A 17,830-nucleotide genomic window follows, 5' to 3' on the forward strand; every position below is an offset into this window, starting at 1 on the left:
GCAAGAAGATAGAAATAAAAAACAAAAAAACAGGAAAACATGAAGTGATAAAACACAGCATACAGTATTACGAAAATAAATCAACTTGTTTACCAGAAGATATATTTGACTTTATTTTGAAAGGCATCGGTTCTAATCATAGTCATGGTACTATTTTTTCTGGTAAAACGTTTTTTGGATCATGGAAATTGTTCTATTAAAACGGTTTCCTGAAGCATATTTATTGACTAACAGTCAGTCCAGAGGTATCGATGACCAGTCATTGGTCACAAACATTCCAACACTCAACTGGTCACACATTTGTTCACATTTCTCACCAAAAAGCTGAACAAGGAGGTTAGGTTCGGTACAAGGTTTTCACAGTGTCAGCCACGATTACGCCCAGTGTTCAAATCCCTATGGGGGCCATGTCATTTGAAAAAAACATTTTCATATCACTTTATTATCATGTGATTTGGCGACTTATATCAAACGTATTAAAGGAGATTACGGCTTGTATTAGAGGATTAAAGGTCTTTTAAGAAACTGGGAGTGACTGCGAAATGACCCCCACCTTCGCGTCCACACGGCGTATACACAGATATTTCCTAGATGGTGACGAGACATAAACAGGATCAACTATTATTATTTTTACGACAATATAAAAATATTATTATTAAATATTTCCAAGGTTTATACAGTTGGGAGACAAAGTAGGCGGAAGAAAACAGGGGCAGATGTAGAATTCTTATCCAATTTGTTGTGATTGAAGGGATAAAATGGCCGAAGTTCAATCCGTAGTTGACCATGACGGCATGTGTTTATTTACTTGAATTCTCTTCTGTGCAGCGATTGGAATTCCAATTTCCCAAAGGAAGGTTCGCAAGGGATTAATAAAGTACTATCTATCTATAGATCCATGCATCCATCCATCAATATATTTTCTATCTCACAGTCGTACACATTAAGGTCAAAATATTGGTTGTGAAGTGTAGTTTATAAAATTCTTATAAAATCCAGGGAGATTAACTATTAATTCCAGTTTCCATTCCAAATGAAACGAGGATTAATGAAGGAGAAGCTCTGGTTTCGAAGGGTTGTGACACCATCCACCGAACTCTTCTTCTTCATACGTAGGGTTGGCATTTCGCGGCGGACGAGGTTCGTCTTAAGTAGAAACTATTCAGACAATCTAACTCGAACACATCCCGCAAAGGTCCACAGGAGCCAGCCATGACATGTGACTGGCTGCAACGCTGGAAGGTCAAAGGCCAAAACAGATTTCAGTAAATCTGAATAGGCACAGCGTGAGCTTATATTCTCGGAGGGGCGGGGGGGACACGGCTTGGCCTCCCGACCCTTATCCGTTAAGACCCTTGAAGTTTTTTACCCTGACCTAGACTTGACTCCTTCATCTGGGATGTTAGCTATACTAATTACTCCCTGATAGCTGCCCGGTGCCAAACATAATTCACTTCCCGCCGATTGTCCAAGACTCCGCTCCTACAGCCGGTGCCAACCTCACTTAACGATGGCGAAGTGTTTTAAACGCAACGTGCGAGGGCCCCCTCGATTTTCGGAGTCGGCTCCTGGCAATCCACCGCTTTTTTGTTTGGGATTTCATCTGGGCCGCATGCGGCTCGGAGGGCGAGGTGAGGGGCAGACCTCGGTTGTAACATCAGAGGATCAGCACTGGAAAGTAAAAAATAAAAAAGGCGATCATAAGCCAAACAAAAGGGGATTAAACCGGCTCTTTTTTTTTGGGGGGGGGGGGGGGGGGGAGGATTGGCACCTATGGATAGTCCTTGTCTGTATCTCTGGGGTGCAGGAGCGTCACTATTGGGCTGGGGGGCGGAGGGGGGGGGTGTTTGGACAATCAGCTGACTCCGTGTTTATCAGCGTGTGGATGTATCTGAAACAGCTTGTGCATGTGTCCGGCTATCTGTGACCATGTCCATGCACACGAGTGTGTGCGCGGCATGTGTGTGAGGACGAGTGGCCTCCGTGGGTTGATTAGATAGAGGGAGGTGAGTCGTCTATTTGGCGACACACTGGCTGAACAGCGTGTCCAGGCACCGGGGAAGGGAGACGACGGTGCTGTTTGGTCTTGAGGTCACCCCAGATAAGACACCTGTACCCCACTGCATTCTTCTTCTTCGTGGGAGGAACTCGCAAGTGGAAATGTGAGAATGAATTTACAAGGGAATGTGGAATGAACACGGTGGCAAATAGAGGTAGAATGAAGGAGGATCGTGGTATACAATAGTTTTACAATATATTAAAGTATATGGGTCACTGTAGGAAGCTGCTGCCTGTTGTGTCAGGAATGAATAATGTATAAGAATGTATTTAAAAAAAAAGATTTTGAATGACATAAAGCCTAATGAAACATCAACATAAACTATAAATCATACACTTTAAGGTAATTTTTAACCAAGACTGTCTGGGAATAAGAATTAGCAACCAACAAATTAAAAAATAAAAACAAGTAAGACTAACATATGCCTTTATTCTATCTATACTTGGGGGATTTAGGTAATACTATATATTAAGACTTACAATAAATGTATTAAAAATAAATCAAAATATCAATAATAATAAACTCATAATAGTAATAAATAAAATAATGAAAAATGTGGAGTAAAATAGAAATAGAAATAAAAATAAAGTTATAATAATTAAGCAACAACATTAAACATTAATACACATACACAAAATGGGGGGAGGAAGTTATAACACAACTTCAAAAGTATGCCCTTGATAGTTAATTTTATATATATATATATATACATTTCATATAAAATAAAAATGTATTCATTTAAAATAAATCATAGTTTTTCTCTGTCCTGTAAGTAAAAAAAACACATTGTTACGAAGACACTGTTTCTTTAAGTGGCATTATGGACAGCAGTTTACTTTAAACTTTTCGGGAGGCAAATTCCCACAGAATTTGATTTATTTGCTCTTTTTGGTTGTTAGATAGAGTCTTAATGCATAATGAACAGGCAATGACATTTAAAAAATAAAATAAATAAATACATAATAACGTATATTGTAAGAAGTGGAGTGCAGCTTGTACTTTAAGGGTCGGTAAAGAAAATAAATCTGCTCTCAGAAGAATGACACCAGGGTCATGATATGAATAATATTGAAAGGGTATTTATGTCTGATATTCATATAGCTTGTCCTACATTATTTATTTTACTTTAACTTTAAAAAAGGCAAGGGGGAAATGGTTTTTCTTTATTTGTTCTAGACATATATGGGTATTTTATTACAAATAAATAGGAAAAAAGGCTAAAAAATGCAACACTATTAACAAGAAGAAAACTATAAACACTGATTGAGTTTGACCGAAGGAAGTTTCAGATTAATACAAGTGACCTGTTAAGTCTGCTGTGTATAAAAAAAAAAAACACATTCAAAGTTTGCATTGAGAAAAAGAAAAGAATCAAACTTCACTCTCCCTGTTTACCGAGCCGTCGACCATCGCTGTGAATTAACGGACACAGCTAATTGGATACAGTTAATCACAGCGATGGCCGACTAATTCAGTGCTGAGCAACTGCTCGGTAAACAGGGGTTGAAGGTCGTCCTGTGTGGCCCGGAGCAGCGACAGTCCAGTGGATGTCAACGATAAACAAGAGAGGTGGAAAAAGGTTTCGGGATTAGGAGGCGGAGCTTCGGCTCGTTCCCTCACACGCACAAGTCGGCACGACACGTTCCCAAAGTATGTTGTAAGAGCGGCTTCTATGGTCGAATGTACTGAGAGGAACAACAAACACGGGTTTAAAGTTAAAGACTGGACACACTGTCTTCTACCATGGAGCTAGCTGGTTAGCTAGCTACATTTGTTTTTGCCGTTTGTGGAATCACCCATTAATTCTCTTCAAATTTAATTCTAAAAAAGATAAATAAACAATATAATTCATGAGTTATAACAACTCAACGCTTTAAAGGATGCTTTTGTTTTCTATATTTTTTTGTTTTTGTTGTAATTATCTCTTTACAAATTATGTTTCTTGTAAATATATTTACCCAGAACCACGTTTGGTTATGACTTATCTCATGATTATCATTTTCCAAGTAGACTTTGACAAGTAGACAGAAGTCTGTGGTTACAATTAATATCTTTATCATCATTTACAACAATACAATTACCCACTGATTTAAAAAACCCATGACTACCATATAGTGAGGTCCATGACCTACTGGAATATTATCATTATGATTAAAAAGTTAAATAAATAATACATGTAAATGATTTCCCAGGATGACACAATCATTGCTGAGAATTATTCTTTATTTCGTGCGATGTTGAGTGAACTCTGGAGATTTGGTGTGATGATTACACTATAGATTAACCTCTCTCAGTCGTAATCTGCTTCATCCCATCAAGTAATTTCACCTTGTGGCAGATCCGGTGAGGATATACAACAAGAGCAAAACGTTGTCGGCATGTGCTTGAACACGGCGCACACGAGAAGCCCGGTGAAGGTGAATAAAAATAATAAAAATACTTATCCAAGCTTCTAAACAAACCAGTTGAATTCAAAGTATAGGTTTTATCTGTGTGGCTGCCGATGGTGACGGGCATCATGGGTAACGTCGCCCTGGCACTTGTTGTCTGGGATCGTAATGAGGGCAGGGCGATACTATTGGATGAAGGTGATTGCAAGGAGTTACAGGGCGAGCTGTGTTTAGGATTTGTCGCCCCCCCTACTGGGAACTGAATGGATTAATACCAGCCCATCACTGTAGAAGACATGTGTGATAGACGTTCCTCATTCTTGACTCATCGTAAACACGCCGTCATTGGATTTGACACCAAAGTCATCGGCGGCGACACTCATTTATTCTGTTTATTCTATTGCTGTTGGCATGATTAAATGTGTGTGCACACAAAAAAATGTGCGTCTTTTCGTAAGTAGTTTGCCACATGTCGAGGTTACGGGGGAAAGGCTGGACGGATTAGAGCCTATATCAACTCAATGAGCAGAGGCCATATGGGCAAATAAGATCCATGTCTATGAATCGCTAATCTCAGGATGGCCTCTCCGTGACCAGGGATGGACACTAGCCTCAGGAGCTAAGAGGCTTGGGATTGGACAGCAGCCCGGCCCTGCTCTTTGCTAGCCTGTGCGATAGCTCCTCCATCTGACCTCAAGTTCTTAGAGCAGCAAGAGGCCTGGCCTTGAACGTAAAAGATTAAAGGCTCTATCTGTGTAAACAAAGCTGTATCCTGCCATGCACTCGCACAGATGCACACCAAAATATCAGTATTGATAAAGGGATGGAAGGAAACTAACAATGTACATGATAATAGACTATAAAAGCAGGGACCAAGAGTGTCAACCAATATATGACCAGGACAAATACCAAGACCAAAACAAAGACCAAGAAAAATAAAAAGAAAGAGAAGAACAAGACCAAGAATAAGACCAAGACCAAGACCAAGACCAAGACCAAGACCAAGACCAAGGACCACTAAGAACAAGGACAAGGACAAGGACCAAGTACAATAACAAAACTAAGGACAAGGACCAAGACCAAAACCAAGGACATTGACCAAGACTAAGACCAAGAACAAAACTAAGGACCAAGACCAAGACCAAGACCAAGACCAAGACCAAGACCAAGGACATTGACCAAGTCAACGAACAAAACTAAGGACAAGGACCAAGACCAACACAAAGACCAAGGACATTGACCAAGTCCAAGAACAAAACTAAGGACAAGGACCAAGACCAAGACCAAGGACAAGGACAAGGACAAGGACAAGGACATTGACCAAGACCAAGAACAAAACTAAGGACAAGACGAAGAAAAGGACTAAGACTGGTTATAACATAACAAGTATTCAACAATTTCTCTTAGCCAAACTGATTCTCCACATCCAATTAGTATTATTCTTTCTCTGCTACTCATAACAATAACCAAGGTGACATTAGGTTTAGTGCAGTGTTTGTTTCAAACTTCAACCTTTTTTTTTATAATCCAGTTTTTGTAATTTAGTAAATTCCCTTAAGATTTTAGTTATGTTTAAGTCAGTGAAAACTGATTCTTGTTATTGTCAAAGAGACTTTTATTTTATTGTCTTTTTAGTTTAGAGTAGATAAAGTAGGTTTTTGTACAGTTACAGAAAACAAAGGTCTAACATGCCCCAGGACCACTAATATGGTTTGTGACAAACACAACTGGGGACCAAGACAAGACCGATGATCCAAATAGGTAGTCTTGAGACCATTCTTAAGATATACTTATGTAGACATTAAAATGTCAACTTTAATTGCTTATTCCTTCTTTTCTTCTTCACTGCAACCACACAAAAATCACCCTGTTGTGTACTTACTGGCAATTAAATTGATCTTTATGAATATATTAAAAAAAAAAGAGTTTTCAAATGATTCAAATATAGAGTCTGAAAAAAACAAGCTAAATTTGACCTGAATTCAAACATAGAACTGTGAACATTCACGCTGCCTTAGTGCCAAAAGGCAAAAAAATGAACTATGAAGAGGGAATCAGTTGATTTGAAAATGGGTTTAGGTTATGAATCAAGTTGAAACCAAATTGTTTAATACAGTATTTTCGGTGAATTAACATCAATTAACTTAACAAATAAGAGAATAGACTTTGGGGGTGGCATTTAAATCAATTCAGTGTAGAGAATAAAAAAAGAACATTTAAAAGTTGTAGCCAATAACTGTGATAAACTAGAGAAAATAATCACATCAAATAAGAAAAGACTTGATTTCATTAACTATCCTTATTAGTGATGGGATGTAAAGCCTGTTGGAGAAGGACAAATGGACGGACGTCAGTGGCTAATAACAGTGAATACAAAACAGCCCCCACGGGCAAATCTGGTACTAAGATGATAATGAGATTATAAAACCTCACTATATTGCAGCAAATTGTATAAGTGTTTCATTGAACCTTGTTGAACTTTCATTTATGCACGCCTGGCTTATTTTTTCCTCTCTCCCTTTTTTCTTTTTCACCCAGAGATGATAGGGAGAGAATAAAGAACAGAGGAGAGGATATAATGCCTCCTGGAGAAGAAAAAAAAAGAAAGAGTTTACCTAATGCAGGGGTGAACTGAAGACCATCGACTGGGTTTCCCAGACATGCTTCTAGTTAGCATAATCACAATAGCTGCAGCTATTAGAGGAAGAGAGCTTTTATACCAGATCTGATTATCACACTTGTCAGCATCACTTCTACATGCGGCTGTCCTTTGAACTTATTTCCTGTTCCATCACCGGACAAAGGTTGGCGGTAATGCACTGTGACGCCAGCCATCTTTTTATGTATATCTTTTTATCTACCAAGTGTGATGTTGTCTTGCTTGTATATTGTTTTCGGGTTTTAATGGAAACCAGTTTTAACAATATCTCGACTTCCTGACACTTCCCTCCAATTTGGGCACCATGATGCACATTTTTATTGATTTGTTTTTTCAAAGGGCCCTGCATCATTTGTAGTGTACCACAACATTGAACCCATCCCAGTAAAACACAATTACAAACATGTTCTACATAAATGAAAAAAAATCCCAAAAAAACCCCCACTGAATTCAGTTTTTCCAAAAGAAACCAGCCTTTATGTTTACAAAATAAGTAAGTAAGTCATTTATATTTATATAGTGCTTTTCTAGACTAGGGTCACAAAGCACTTAAACAATCCAAAATAGATACTAAAAAGAATAAAGATACAAATAAAATAAAAATAAAGATGTGATTCTATGTGTTCTGGTTATCAGGATCGCAATTTGATTTTATTATTTAAAATCCAGTTTGTATAAGATGTTAGGTTAGGTAGAACTTTATTGATCCCTCAGGAGGTCTCCTGCCACAGCAATACAGCAATTTTTCATAAAAAATTAATAAAATTAAAAAAATTAAAAAGGGATGGGTTATGGTTAAGGGATGGGTTAAAGATTTGACTTGTATATATATGTATACATATATGATAATATACTAGGTGTCAAACAAGTAATTTGAAAAAATGAACACAATTTGTCTAAAACCTTAAATAGTGTTGATATTTCTTTTATAATGTAAAATAACTTTAACATGTTACCCATAGTTTTGGTGTGTAATGTAAAAAATACCATATTTAAACCCACACTTACAGTAGAGACTGGGAGCAAACAGGAAGTGTGTGTCGGACTGACAAAAACTTTTCTTTTTGGGTTATTTTATTTTATTTTATTTTTTATTTACCCGGACGAGGGTATTCCAGGAGCAGGGGGAAATGTTGAGAGGAAAAAAAAATCAAATCAGTTCTACTGTGACTATGTTGTGATTCTTTTACCACCAATTTTGAGGATTGTTGCTGGTATTAAAAGACTGAATACTTTACAGAGAGAAAAAGTAGTAGAAATACAAATCATTTTCAAAGTTTTAAGCATATCCAGCACTAAAACAAAGCTGAGATGGTTTTGCGAATCATCTGTAGATTCTAGTCACTTCCTTTTCATTTGGAATTATTATCTTATAATGAGTGACCTCATAACTTTTCTCCTCTTCACTCTTCTTCTCTTCTTCGTAAGAGTTGACCTACATACAAATCCGAAGCGCTCGCTCCATGACCTCGGCGAGTGTTGCAGAGTCACACCTTGTTCTTCTGCTGTACAATTATTAGCTTGACGTATTGATCAAGTTCAAAACCTCCCGTTTGTCCATTAAGGCAAACAAATGGCAAAACCTTGACTCTGGTCCGACAGCTACCGATTATTGAACGACTACTTCGGCGAGCTCCCTTTGTGATCGTGATCTGTGTGGAAGACGTCAAAGAAATCCAAAAGCGCTCGTATTGATCAACAACCTTTTTACGCAGGTAAGTGATTGAATCAAAGCAAGTGACAGAAATGCGAGAATGACACTGTGAACTCAACCTGAATAGAATAACAATAATAAAGTCTTTTTTTTATGCGTCATTGATATCGTCTCAAAAGACCTAAAGTTTAATTCAAGCTGGGTTTCTTCAGGTTAAAACCTTCTTCTCTAAGACCGAACCGGGATGTCAAACAAAAATCTGGTGATCTTTTATTAAGCAAAGCAATTTATTTTGACCTTCCCTGTTTATAAATCATAGTTAGGGTCATTGATATTTGTCAACAGAGATTGTGAGAAGTAATCACGTAAAAGCAGTATCCTGTATTCTTTGCGACCACACAACAGTAAAAAAAGGACGTAAAGAGCCATTAATTACTTCCAGGAATGGTATGAAGGAAGTGGACTGAGTAAGTGATGCAATATTGCTGTCGAAATGAGAAATAATTGAGGTGCAACAGCGTAAGAGGTCACTGTTGCACTCAAAGCGTTCACATCTGCAGCAGGATCCCACCGGGGAGAAAATGCACAATGTGTGAACTCCAAGAAAATTGTTGATTTTGTCATTAAATTTGACTCTTTTCTTTGAAGGCAAGAGGTCAAGTATCAAAGTATCTGCTGTTAGCGACTGAATGTGCCTGAAAGGAAACCGAGGTACTCAAATTAACTTGAACCCCCTTAAAAACACTGTTTTTCCAGCTTGTTTTTGGGGAAGTTGGCTGCCTGGACGCAGGATCACTTGAAAAGTGAGTGTGTGTTTATCCAAATGCACGTCAGTATTTTTCTTTCCTGACCGGCACACACCGCTCTTGTGTAACAGGAAAGAGACGGGTAAACTTTGGTGAACCGGACTCCGACCTCTGACCCGGTTGCACTGAGGTTATAGCACAGCTAATTGTCTGTGTCGGTTTTTTGTGATGATGTGACGAAAGGGGAAAAACGTGTTGATGTCAGAGTGTAACTAGAAACACAGGTGGAATCGAAGATAAATAATAGATAGATACTTAAGGTGTTGATCTTGGAGTGATATTTTCAAGTTGGTGTGGATATATTTAATAAATTGACAGAAACTTCTCTTGACAAAGATCCTTACTTAATACAAAACTCTTCAGCGAGCATTCTGAGATGCTCTAGTAGAAGAACTCACATTTCCCGGACCCTTAAAACTCTGCATTGGCTGCTACTTTCTTTCACGATCAATTTTAAAATTCTAGTTCTTACTTTCAGAGCTATTCATGGTCAGGCTCCATCCTTACATCAGTGATCTGATCCAGCCTTACACCCCAGCTCGGGCTCTGAGGTCTGTGGATCAGAATCTACTGATGGTTCCTGTTGCTTCTAAGCTTTGGAACGATCTTCCTCTCGCTCTGTGTTTGATGGATCTACCGACTCCTTATCCTTTTATTTGTGCAGGCTTTTCCCTGATTTTCTGGGACTCCTATGTTTGTCTTATGCGCCTTGATCTTTTAAAGTATATATTTTAACTGTGTATTGTTTTTGATTGCTAAAGCGCTTTGTGACCCTAATCTAGAAAGGCACTTTACAAACAACCTTTACTTACTTATAACTAAGTTAATACTGTAACAACTATAGTGATACCAATGTGACCAGTGAAATGAGAACTTGATTTATTTTAGTGATGCAAATTGTTGTGATGTGTTTTTGTAAACTTATGTAGTCCATTGTTTTGCGTCGGCAACATTTCGCGAGTGAGGCCATTTCTAAACAACAACTGTTTGATATATTATGGCTATTAAAATACAAACAAATTAACACTAACAAGAGAAAAAGACAAACTCCTTTGTAGAGGTAATCAAAAATGTTTAGTCCAAACATTGAATGTGTTACACACATGTGTGTGTTGTGTGTGTCTCGATGACCTCTCTACTGCTCTGGTATTAGAACCTGAAGAAGAAAGAAAGAAAACATGCATGTATGGATGTTGAGAAAGAAACCGAGCCGGAGTCTTAATGTAGTCCATTAGGGTTAATTACACTCTTGTGTTGAGATGCTTGTAACAGAACAGCTTGGTAATTAAAGTACAGGTAAGACATTAACTTACTTTTGTTAGCCATTAATCAGTGTTTACTTTTCGAGGGCTCTTCCTTTGTAATTAATGATCGGCTTGGACAATGAGTAATTACGAAGGAGGAAGTTGTGCCGTTGGTGTGTAGCCGTGTGTGTTTTGTCAGTATAAAACACGTTTTCTTTACTTTGCAATCACTCCTCGAGTCATCGAGCGACCGATTCAGTGGCTCACCGCTCGGAAGGAAAGAAAAACCGAGACCAGTCTCTGTTGAAAACAGGTTTAGGTTGAAGATCAAAACCAGGTCTGAGAGTATGAAGCGATCACTCTTTTCTTATTCATCTGCAGAATTAAAAAACAAAACAAATAGTTGGTTTTATGACAATAAAACAAAAATATCGGACTCCCATTGTCTTAGTGTTCCAATAATCCAGGGTCGAAGGTTGACACCTTCAATAAGTTGCCAGTTAATACCGACACAAAAGCTCGGCCAGCCGTTCAAACCAGTGGACGACAAGTCAGCAGTTACATCACTTTCTTTTTTGCTGTTGGGAGGTCTGACCCAAGACGAATCACTTCAAGAACCCTGTTAAGACCTCACACACATATTCAACTATGGGATGTTGAGCATGGCTAAAAATTATATTTATTAAAATGGAGGAAAATATATACTAATATACATTGAATATTTCGTGCAACAGTTAAAACATTGGATTGTAAAATGATTCGTGAGCTATTAGAGGTGTTTACTAAACATCATACGAGTACACAATTAAGTCGTCTCCAGCAATCCTGTGTATGATACACATATTTACAAATTGTGGCACTTAAAAACCAAAAAATGTCTTTCAAATTACTATGTAAAAAAAACGGTGAAACCGTCAAATAACACAACTGGGGTTGTGTTAATTTAAAACGATGCTGATTCAAACTTATAACCTCCACAACATTGTTCAATTTGTTTACAACCAGTGTCTTTAATCGTAAATGTGTGTTCAATTCCACACACAAGTGTGTGGCACTAGTGATATTGCAGTTAAACCCCCCACCAACAACACATTTTCCTTCCATAGCAACCCAGACAAGAGCGTCCGCGGCATCAGAAGAGGTGACTTTTGGGATCAGTTTGTGTGTCGATTGAAGTGTAGCGCCGCGATGCCCTGACAGCCGTCCCTCAACCTTCTCTCAACCTCCTCACCTCTGCGACTCCCGCCACAATAGCCCGTGCCTGTGAACCTGCCAGCCTGCCAAGGACACAAAGCCAGCCGAGTCAACCTTTGACATCAGAAGCTGCCACCAAAAGACCAGAGACAAGCTGAGTTGGCAGCTCTGCTAACAGGCCAGAGACTCGCAATCTTTTCAGCACAGTTAAAGTAGTGCGAGTCAATGGCGCTCGAGTCAATAGTGCAAACATACAGCTGGACAGCGTCAAAAAAAACCTTGGTCGCGAGGTTGATATCGGGGCGGTCAGACGAAGAAAGAAGACCTCAAGATGGTGGGCTAAAGGTTGCCGTCTTTTGACCGGGTGAGGAGGGATGTTTAACATGGTGGTCAGAAGTGACATTTGAACAATACATAAAGAATTCTTTTGACATTTGAGGGACTCGACTCAGTGGTGGACGGACAGGAGATTTGGAGCGAGTTAAGATAAGATATCTGTGTTCAAGTCGCAGTGACAGGACTGTGAGGAATGACTTGCACGACCATGTACAGAAGAGCTATGGAGCGACTGAAGAACAGTCCTCACACTTTGTTTTTATTTTTATTTCAAGTGCCTTTTCAGGATTTTTCTTCTTTTTTTCTGCCCTTTGTACTCGCCTGCCCGTACCCATCGCCTTAGACAACATTGCAATCATCATCCCTTATCGTCGGTCATGTCGAGGATTACATTCTTCATCCCTAATCCTACATTAAGGATACATTCTCATGATGGCGGTGACATCATCGAGGCCAGGCGGCCACAGCGAGGGCACGGGACAGGAAGCCAAACACGGCAGGAGCGGATTAATGAATATAGGTGGCGGAGGAGAACATGATGGACGAAAAAAAGAACGGGATGGTGACACGAAGAGGACAGAAATAGAACTTGAATCAAACGGCGTCTGTAGACTGGTGGATGTTGGGTTTAGAATAATCTGCAACTGCCACAGTTGGTCTGATAATGATCCTTCTAGGAAAAGTATGTTATCTCTCAAACACCAAAAAGGGACTAACCATCGAAATGTTGTAGACAAACAGACTTTTGAACAAGGAAATTAAAATCCTAACAGACAGATCAGCACAAGATATATTTTCCAACTTAGACCGATTTTAGTTTTGATTTTCTTGTGAAAAATGTGAACTTATGCAAACGTAGAAGAGACAAAAAATGCTTAAATACCTGCAGAAACTCGGGGGCAGTCAGGCAACATGGGCTCAAGTAGGGTGTCCAAGGGCTCTGGACTTGACATCCAGTTACAACAGTGCTATAGGGTGAGAAAAAAATGAGGGTGTTATTTAAAATAAAAATAAAAAATCAACACATTAAACAAATGAAAATGATCATCTCATTATTATGATAACATCCTATTGTGTATGTTAAGATAAATTGTTAAAAATAAGAAAAATAAATGAAATGTACTTAAATAAAAACATTTTATTTCTAAAAATATTATACTATTAAGTTTAATTCTTCCTGAGTAAGTAGTTACTTTGACGTCTCATGTTATGATCCTTTTTTCGTGTAGATTCCTGGTGTTTAACTTGCAAATGAAGGTAAGCGACAGCAATAGATATTTGAAACTAATACCAAAAAAGGAACACAAAATGAAACTTAATCGATGGACAGCAGGAAAAACAAAAAAAGGAGGTGTGGGTGTGTGCAGTGGAAGATCAGAAGCTAAAAAAAAGAAGAAAAAAAAGAAAGTGTTGCACACAGAGATGTGAGCGAGCAATTAAAAGCTCTGTGACATGTTAAGACAGCTTGGCGTTTGTTTGTGGTAGGGAGTAAAGGCCTTCCACCATGGTGGATCAGCGGGTGTCCTGAGGGAGGGAGTCTGCCCAGATTGCTGACCCATAACCCCCCGGCAAACACCCCGCGTCCTCTAAAACCCCCCACGGTTGACAACTCTACTGTCAGAAATAGAAGAGGACCTCTTTATCCACTTGTTTTTCCTTTTTTTCCACCAAAGTGTTTACCTTTCAAAAAATGTCAATAATAAACAAGTGTTCCAGTGAGCACATGGCTACATTTCAAAGTAAGACCTGCGTGTTAGATTTTTTTTGTAAAGAAGAAAACTCTGAGAAGGAATGCGTGGAGGAGATAAGATAAAAGTTCAATAGAAGAAGGAGAAAACGTAAAGAGATTAGGATGTGCAGCTGGCGTCCCTCTGAATCGCCGCTTATCTCGTCTTGTTTACTTTCACCGCCGGCCCATTACAGCGCTGGACTCGATTGTGTGCGTGCCTGTGTGTGTGCGTGCCTGTGTGTGTGTGGGTCAGCGGTGGGTCTTGATGATTGCGGTGAGTCGCGAACCATCCCTTTTCAAATATTCCCATCATTACACAAGAGTGTTGTAATGACCCGCCTTGAAAGTCCTCGGCATAATTGTGTAAAAAGTGAAACATAAACCAGATTAAATCTGATTGTCAAACCACAAAATGAGTAAGTAACAAGAATGTTTTTATATTAACCAATACCATATATGTTTTGTCATATTTCCAACAGTTTAGCCATCTTTAATTATATCTAGATGGCCTAGAAAAAACAAACAAAAAAAGTATTTTTGTGACTCTATTCGGGATTTTTTTCCCTGCAAGGTGTTCCCTCAATCCGGTCTCCACGTTGAGGCGGACCGAAGCAGTGGGTCTCCTTGAATGCAACATGAAGTGTCTCATTGTATCTCATTTAATGCATTCATTCTGTCTGAAGGAAGATGTCAGCTGGGTGGTGGAGCAGTAGGGCTGCAGGGAGGGGAATAAGAGAAGTCATTCAAAGGGGGTCTTTGCCTCCCCGCCCCTGTCACCTCCGCCATCGACACGCCAGTGGAGGCTGGGCCGCTCGGCTTCTGAATAGATTTGTCAGGGCAACAGCACACGTGCACACAAACTTCTGCATATATGTGCGCGCACACACACCAGCGCACAGTCTGGTGAGCAGGGATTAGCTTTGGGTCAGACAAAGAGATCAGACATCACTATGACGGCGACTTGAGTCAACATTACTCATGAATCAATGTTGCAATGTATCTAAAACAAACTTTGTGTAACTTTGTCTCACTGGACAAACAAATGAGTTTTATGCAAAGATAAGGATTCTATTAGATTATTAATAGAATTCTAATAAGGAGTTGGAATTCTCTGTATCCTGTCCAAATGTGAGTTCTTCTACTAGAGCGTGAAATAATTCTCACTGCAGAGTTTTTTATTAACTGCAAGTGAGACAGCTCCTTAAAATAAACTGTCATAATAGTCCAAACGAGAAGACACAAACGCATGAATCACAAGCTCCAGATCGTGTTGTGACATTAACTAAGTTCAGAAAGAGAGACGAGTGTTTGGATTCGCTTAACTTCATTTCAAAGAGAAAGCTAAAAAAGATTGTCTCATTGTTACGACTCATTTCAGAATTAGAGGTCATTTAAGTGGCAGAAATCTAATGAATCTCTTAACTAAGGTTTTTTTTTATTTGCTATTGGTACTCATCAATAATTGGACTATTATGAAGAACCAACATTTTATCGATGAATATGAGCGAAAGGGAAGTTCCTTTGTCATTATAACACTGTTGTAAGCTAATAGCATTAGCATCCTGTGATGTTCTTTTTTCCTATTAATTAAAACAACTGTGGACAATGGATAACATACATAAACAACAATGGTATTGGTTCAGCTGTTTCAATATATATTGACCTTGCTTCGCCCACGAATGCTCTTTACAAACAAGTGGTATTAGTGATGCAGCGCTATAGACTATTGAGACAGGGGACCACAGTTACATGACGCCGTCTAGATGAAAGAAAGAAAGACTGTACTTTGAATAGCAAAGGCTACGACTCTTCTTCCAACTTCTCAAAAGTAGTCCTCAATATCAATACATGCTTCGCTCCATGTCTATCTTTTCCCCTCACCTCCTCCAGTTGCTCTCTTTGGATTTAGGATGGTTTATTCATGACCATAGGGTAGTCTGTGTGTGTGTGTGTGTGTGTGTGCATGGATGCATGTGTGTGTGTGTGTGTGTGTGCGCCAGGCCACTAGAGTGTGACAGCAGGCCAACAAAGTGACAGGAGACACCTTGGAGACTGTGACAGGCTGCCAGCTGTACACCATCATTTCTTTCCCTCACTCACTTCTCCTCGCCATGCTACTCATCCGTCTTCAAATACATCTCTTCATCTCCTCTCTTCCGTCCCTCCTCACTCCATTCACATCCAAACTGCCTCTTATTTTCTCGACTGTACAAGCCAGGATTTTATTTGATTCTTTTGCAACTATTTTTTAAAATAGAATATTGGCTCATATTCTATTTCCACCTCGTGGATGCTACAATACAATATCTCACCTGATTTCAGAAAGGTATACTGTCTTTTTTATCTGGAATAAAAACAATATTATGACTCATTAAAACTGTATGTACCTGCTATGGTCAGGCAATGACCACATATCATGAAAGTGAACCCACATTTGAATGGATACGGAAACAATCGACCGGATTAGCTTCAGCTTCACGAAGCAAAAACTGACCTTTTTCGGAGGAGACACTGAACAAACACTATTTCTACGGTAAATGTCGAGCATAGCTTTGTTTTTGTAGGATCTTCGATATCCAACTTGTGAACTAGAGTCATGATCCGTGATTGTTTTTTTGTGCCTTCATTTGTACATCTTTACCCAAGTATATTAAGGCACTTTATGCTATTTTAACAAGAGAAAAACACATCTTTACAACCATGTTAACTTGGATTTATATTATCAAACACATGTCTGTGTTTGACATACTGTATCTTGTTGCTTTATCATATAGCAAACCACCAATCTTTCTGCATGAAAACAAACCAAAAACTTGTCCGATTTATCCTTCATTAGTTTATATGCATATTATTTTATATTTACCATCTTTAATAATCGCTGGTCCATGAAAAAAATAACTATAGTTAACTGAGCCATGGTGCAAAACAGGTTGAGGAACCCTTTATATAATATATATATATAAAAAAACTCTATAAAAATGAATTTCTCTTGAGAAATACATAGATAAAAAGATTGTTTTTGTTTCTTGGTTGAGGTCTAAAGGCAGATAAATAACCTCAAGTTTTAAAGAAATACACATACTCAAGTAACTTTTGGTGAAAAGATTTATAAAACGATGTGGTTGGATTGGGACTCAGATTTTATTATCAGAGTAGTTATTATTATTTTTATTTTTTTATCTGAATATCCACAATTTGTTTTACAACATTTATAAAATCTAATCTCCTCAAAAGGACTTTTGTGGCCCCGAAACTCGTGCTGGACAAATACGATTTTGGACTTTAGGTTTAAGGTTATCAACACAAATAGAAAATCATTTAAAATTCCAATTATGCCAGTCCCAAGCATCCCTGGGATGCATCAAAAAATAGCAGAGAAAAAAAAAAGGAGATTGGGGCCCGGTGCAACCTTGAATCCCCACCACTCTCGTCGCACACGCAATTATTCATGGCCGGTTATTACTCACGAGAGGACGATAGCCACATATAGACAATGAAAATAGCCACAAACAAAAAGGGCTGGGGATATGAAGCATCGAGTCAAGCTATAGCATGTGCATGTAGGAGTGTGTGTGTGTGTGTGTGTGTCTGACATTTGCATCTCCTGCTCAGGAGCAGGTCTGCTCTTGACTGTTCCTCATCTGTATGTGCATACAGAGTGAGTCCAGGTGCTGCACGTTGCACAGAGGTCAAACCAGAAAGGGCAAGAGCTAAAATGAAGCTAGCATAAACGCACATGTGCACGGACATTCCATCTCG

The 17,830-nt window shown here is 38.8% G+C and overlaps 1 protein-coding gene across 2 annotated transcripts in view; it reads right to left on the reverse strand.

Annotated features, from left to right (window-relative positions):
• arb2a (ARB2 cotranscriptional regulator A) overlaps positions 1-17,830 on the reverse strand; it is a 150,232-nt gene that overhangs the window by 37,113 nt on the left and 95,289 nt on the right. For both annotated transcript variants that reach the window (XM_087794663.1, XM_087794661.1), the window contains exon 10: positions 13,226-13,310. In XM_087794663.1, coding sequence (XP_087650789.1) covers positions 13,226-13,310 — 85 coding nt within the window. The remainder of the gene's footprint in view (positions 1-13,225; positions 13,311-17,830) is intronic.

The sequence above is a fragment of the Callionymus lyra genome, chromosome 1, assembly GCF_982586985.1.
Source record: "Callionymus lyra chromosome 1, fCalLyr1.hap1.1, whole genome shotgun sequence".
NCBI lineage: Eukaryota > Metazoa > Chordata > Actinopteri > Syngnathiformes > Callionymidae > Callionymus > Callionymus lyra.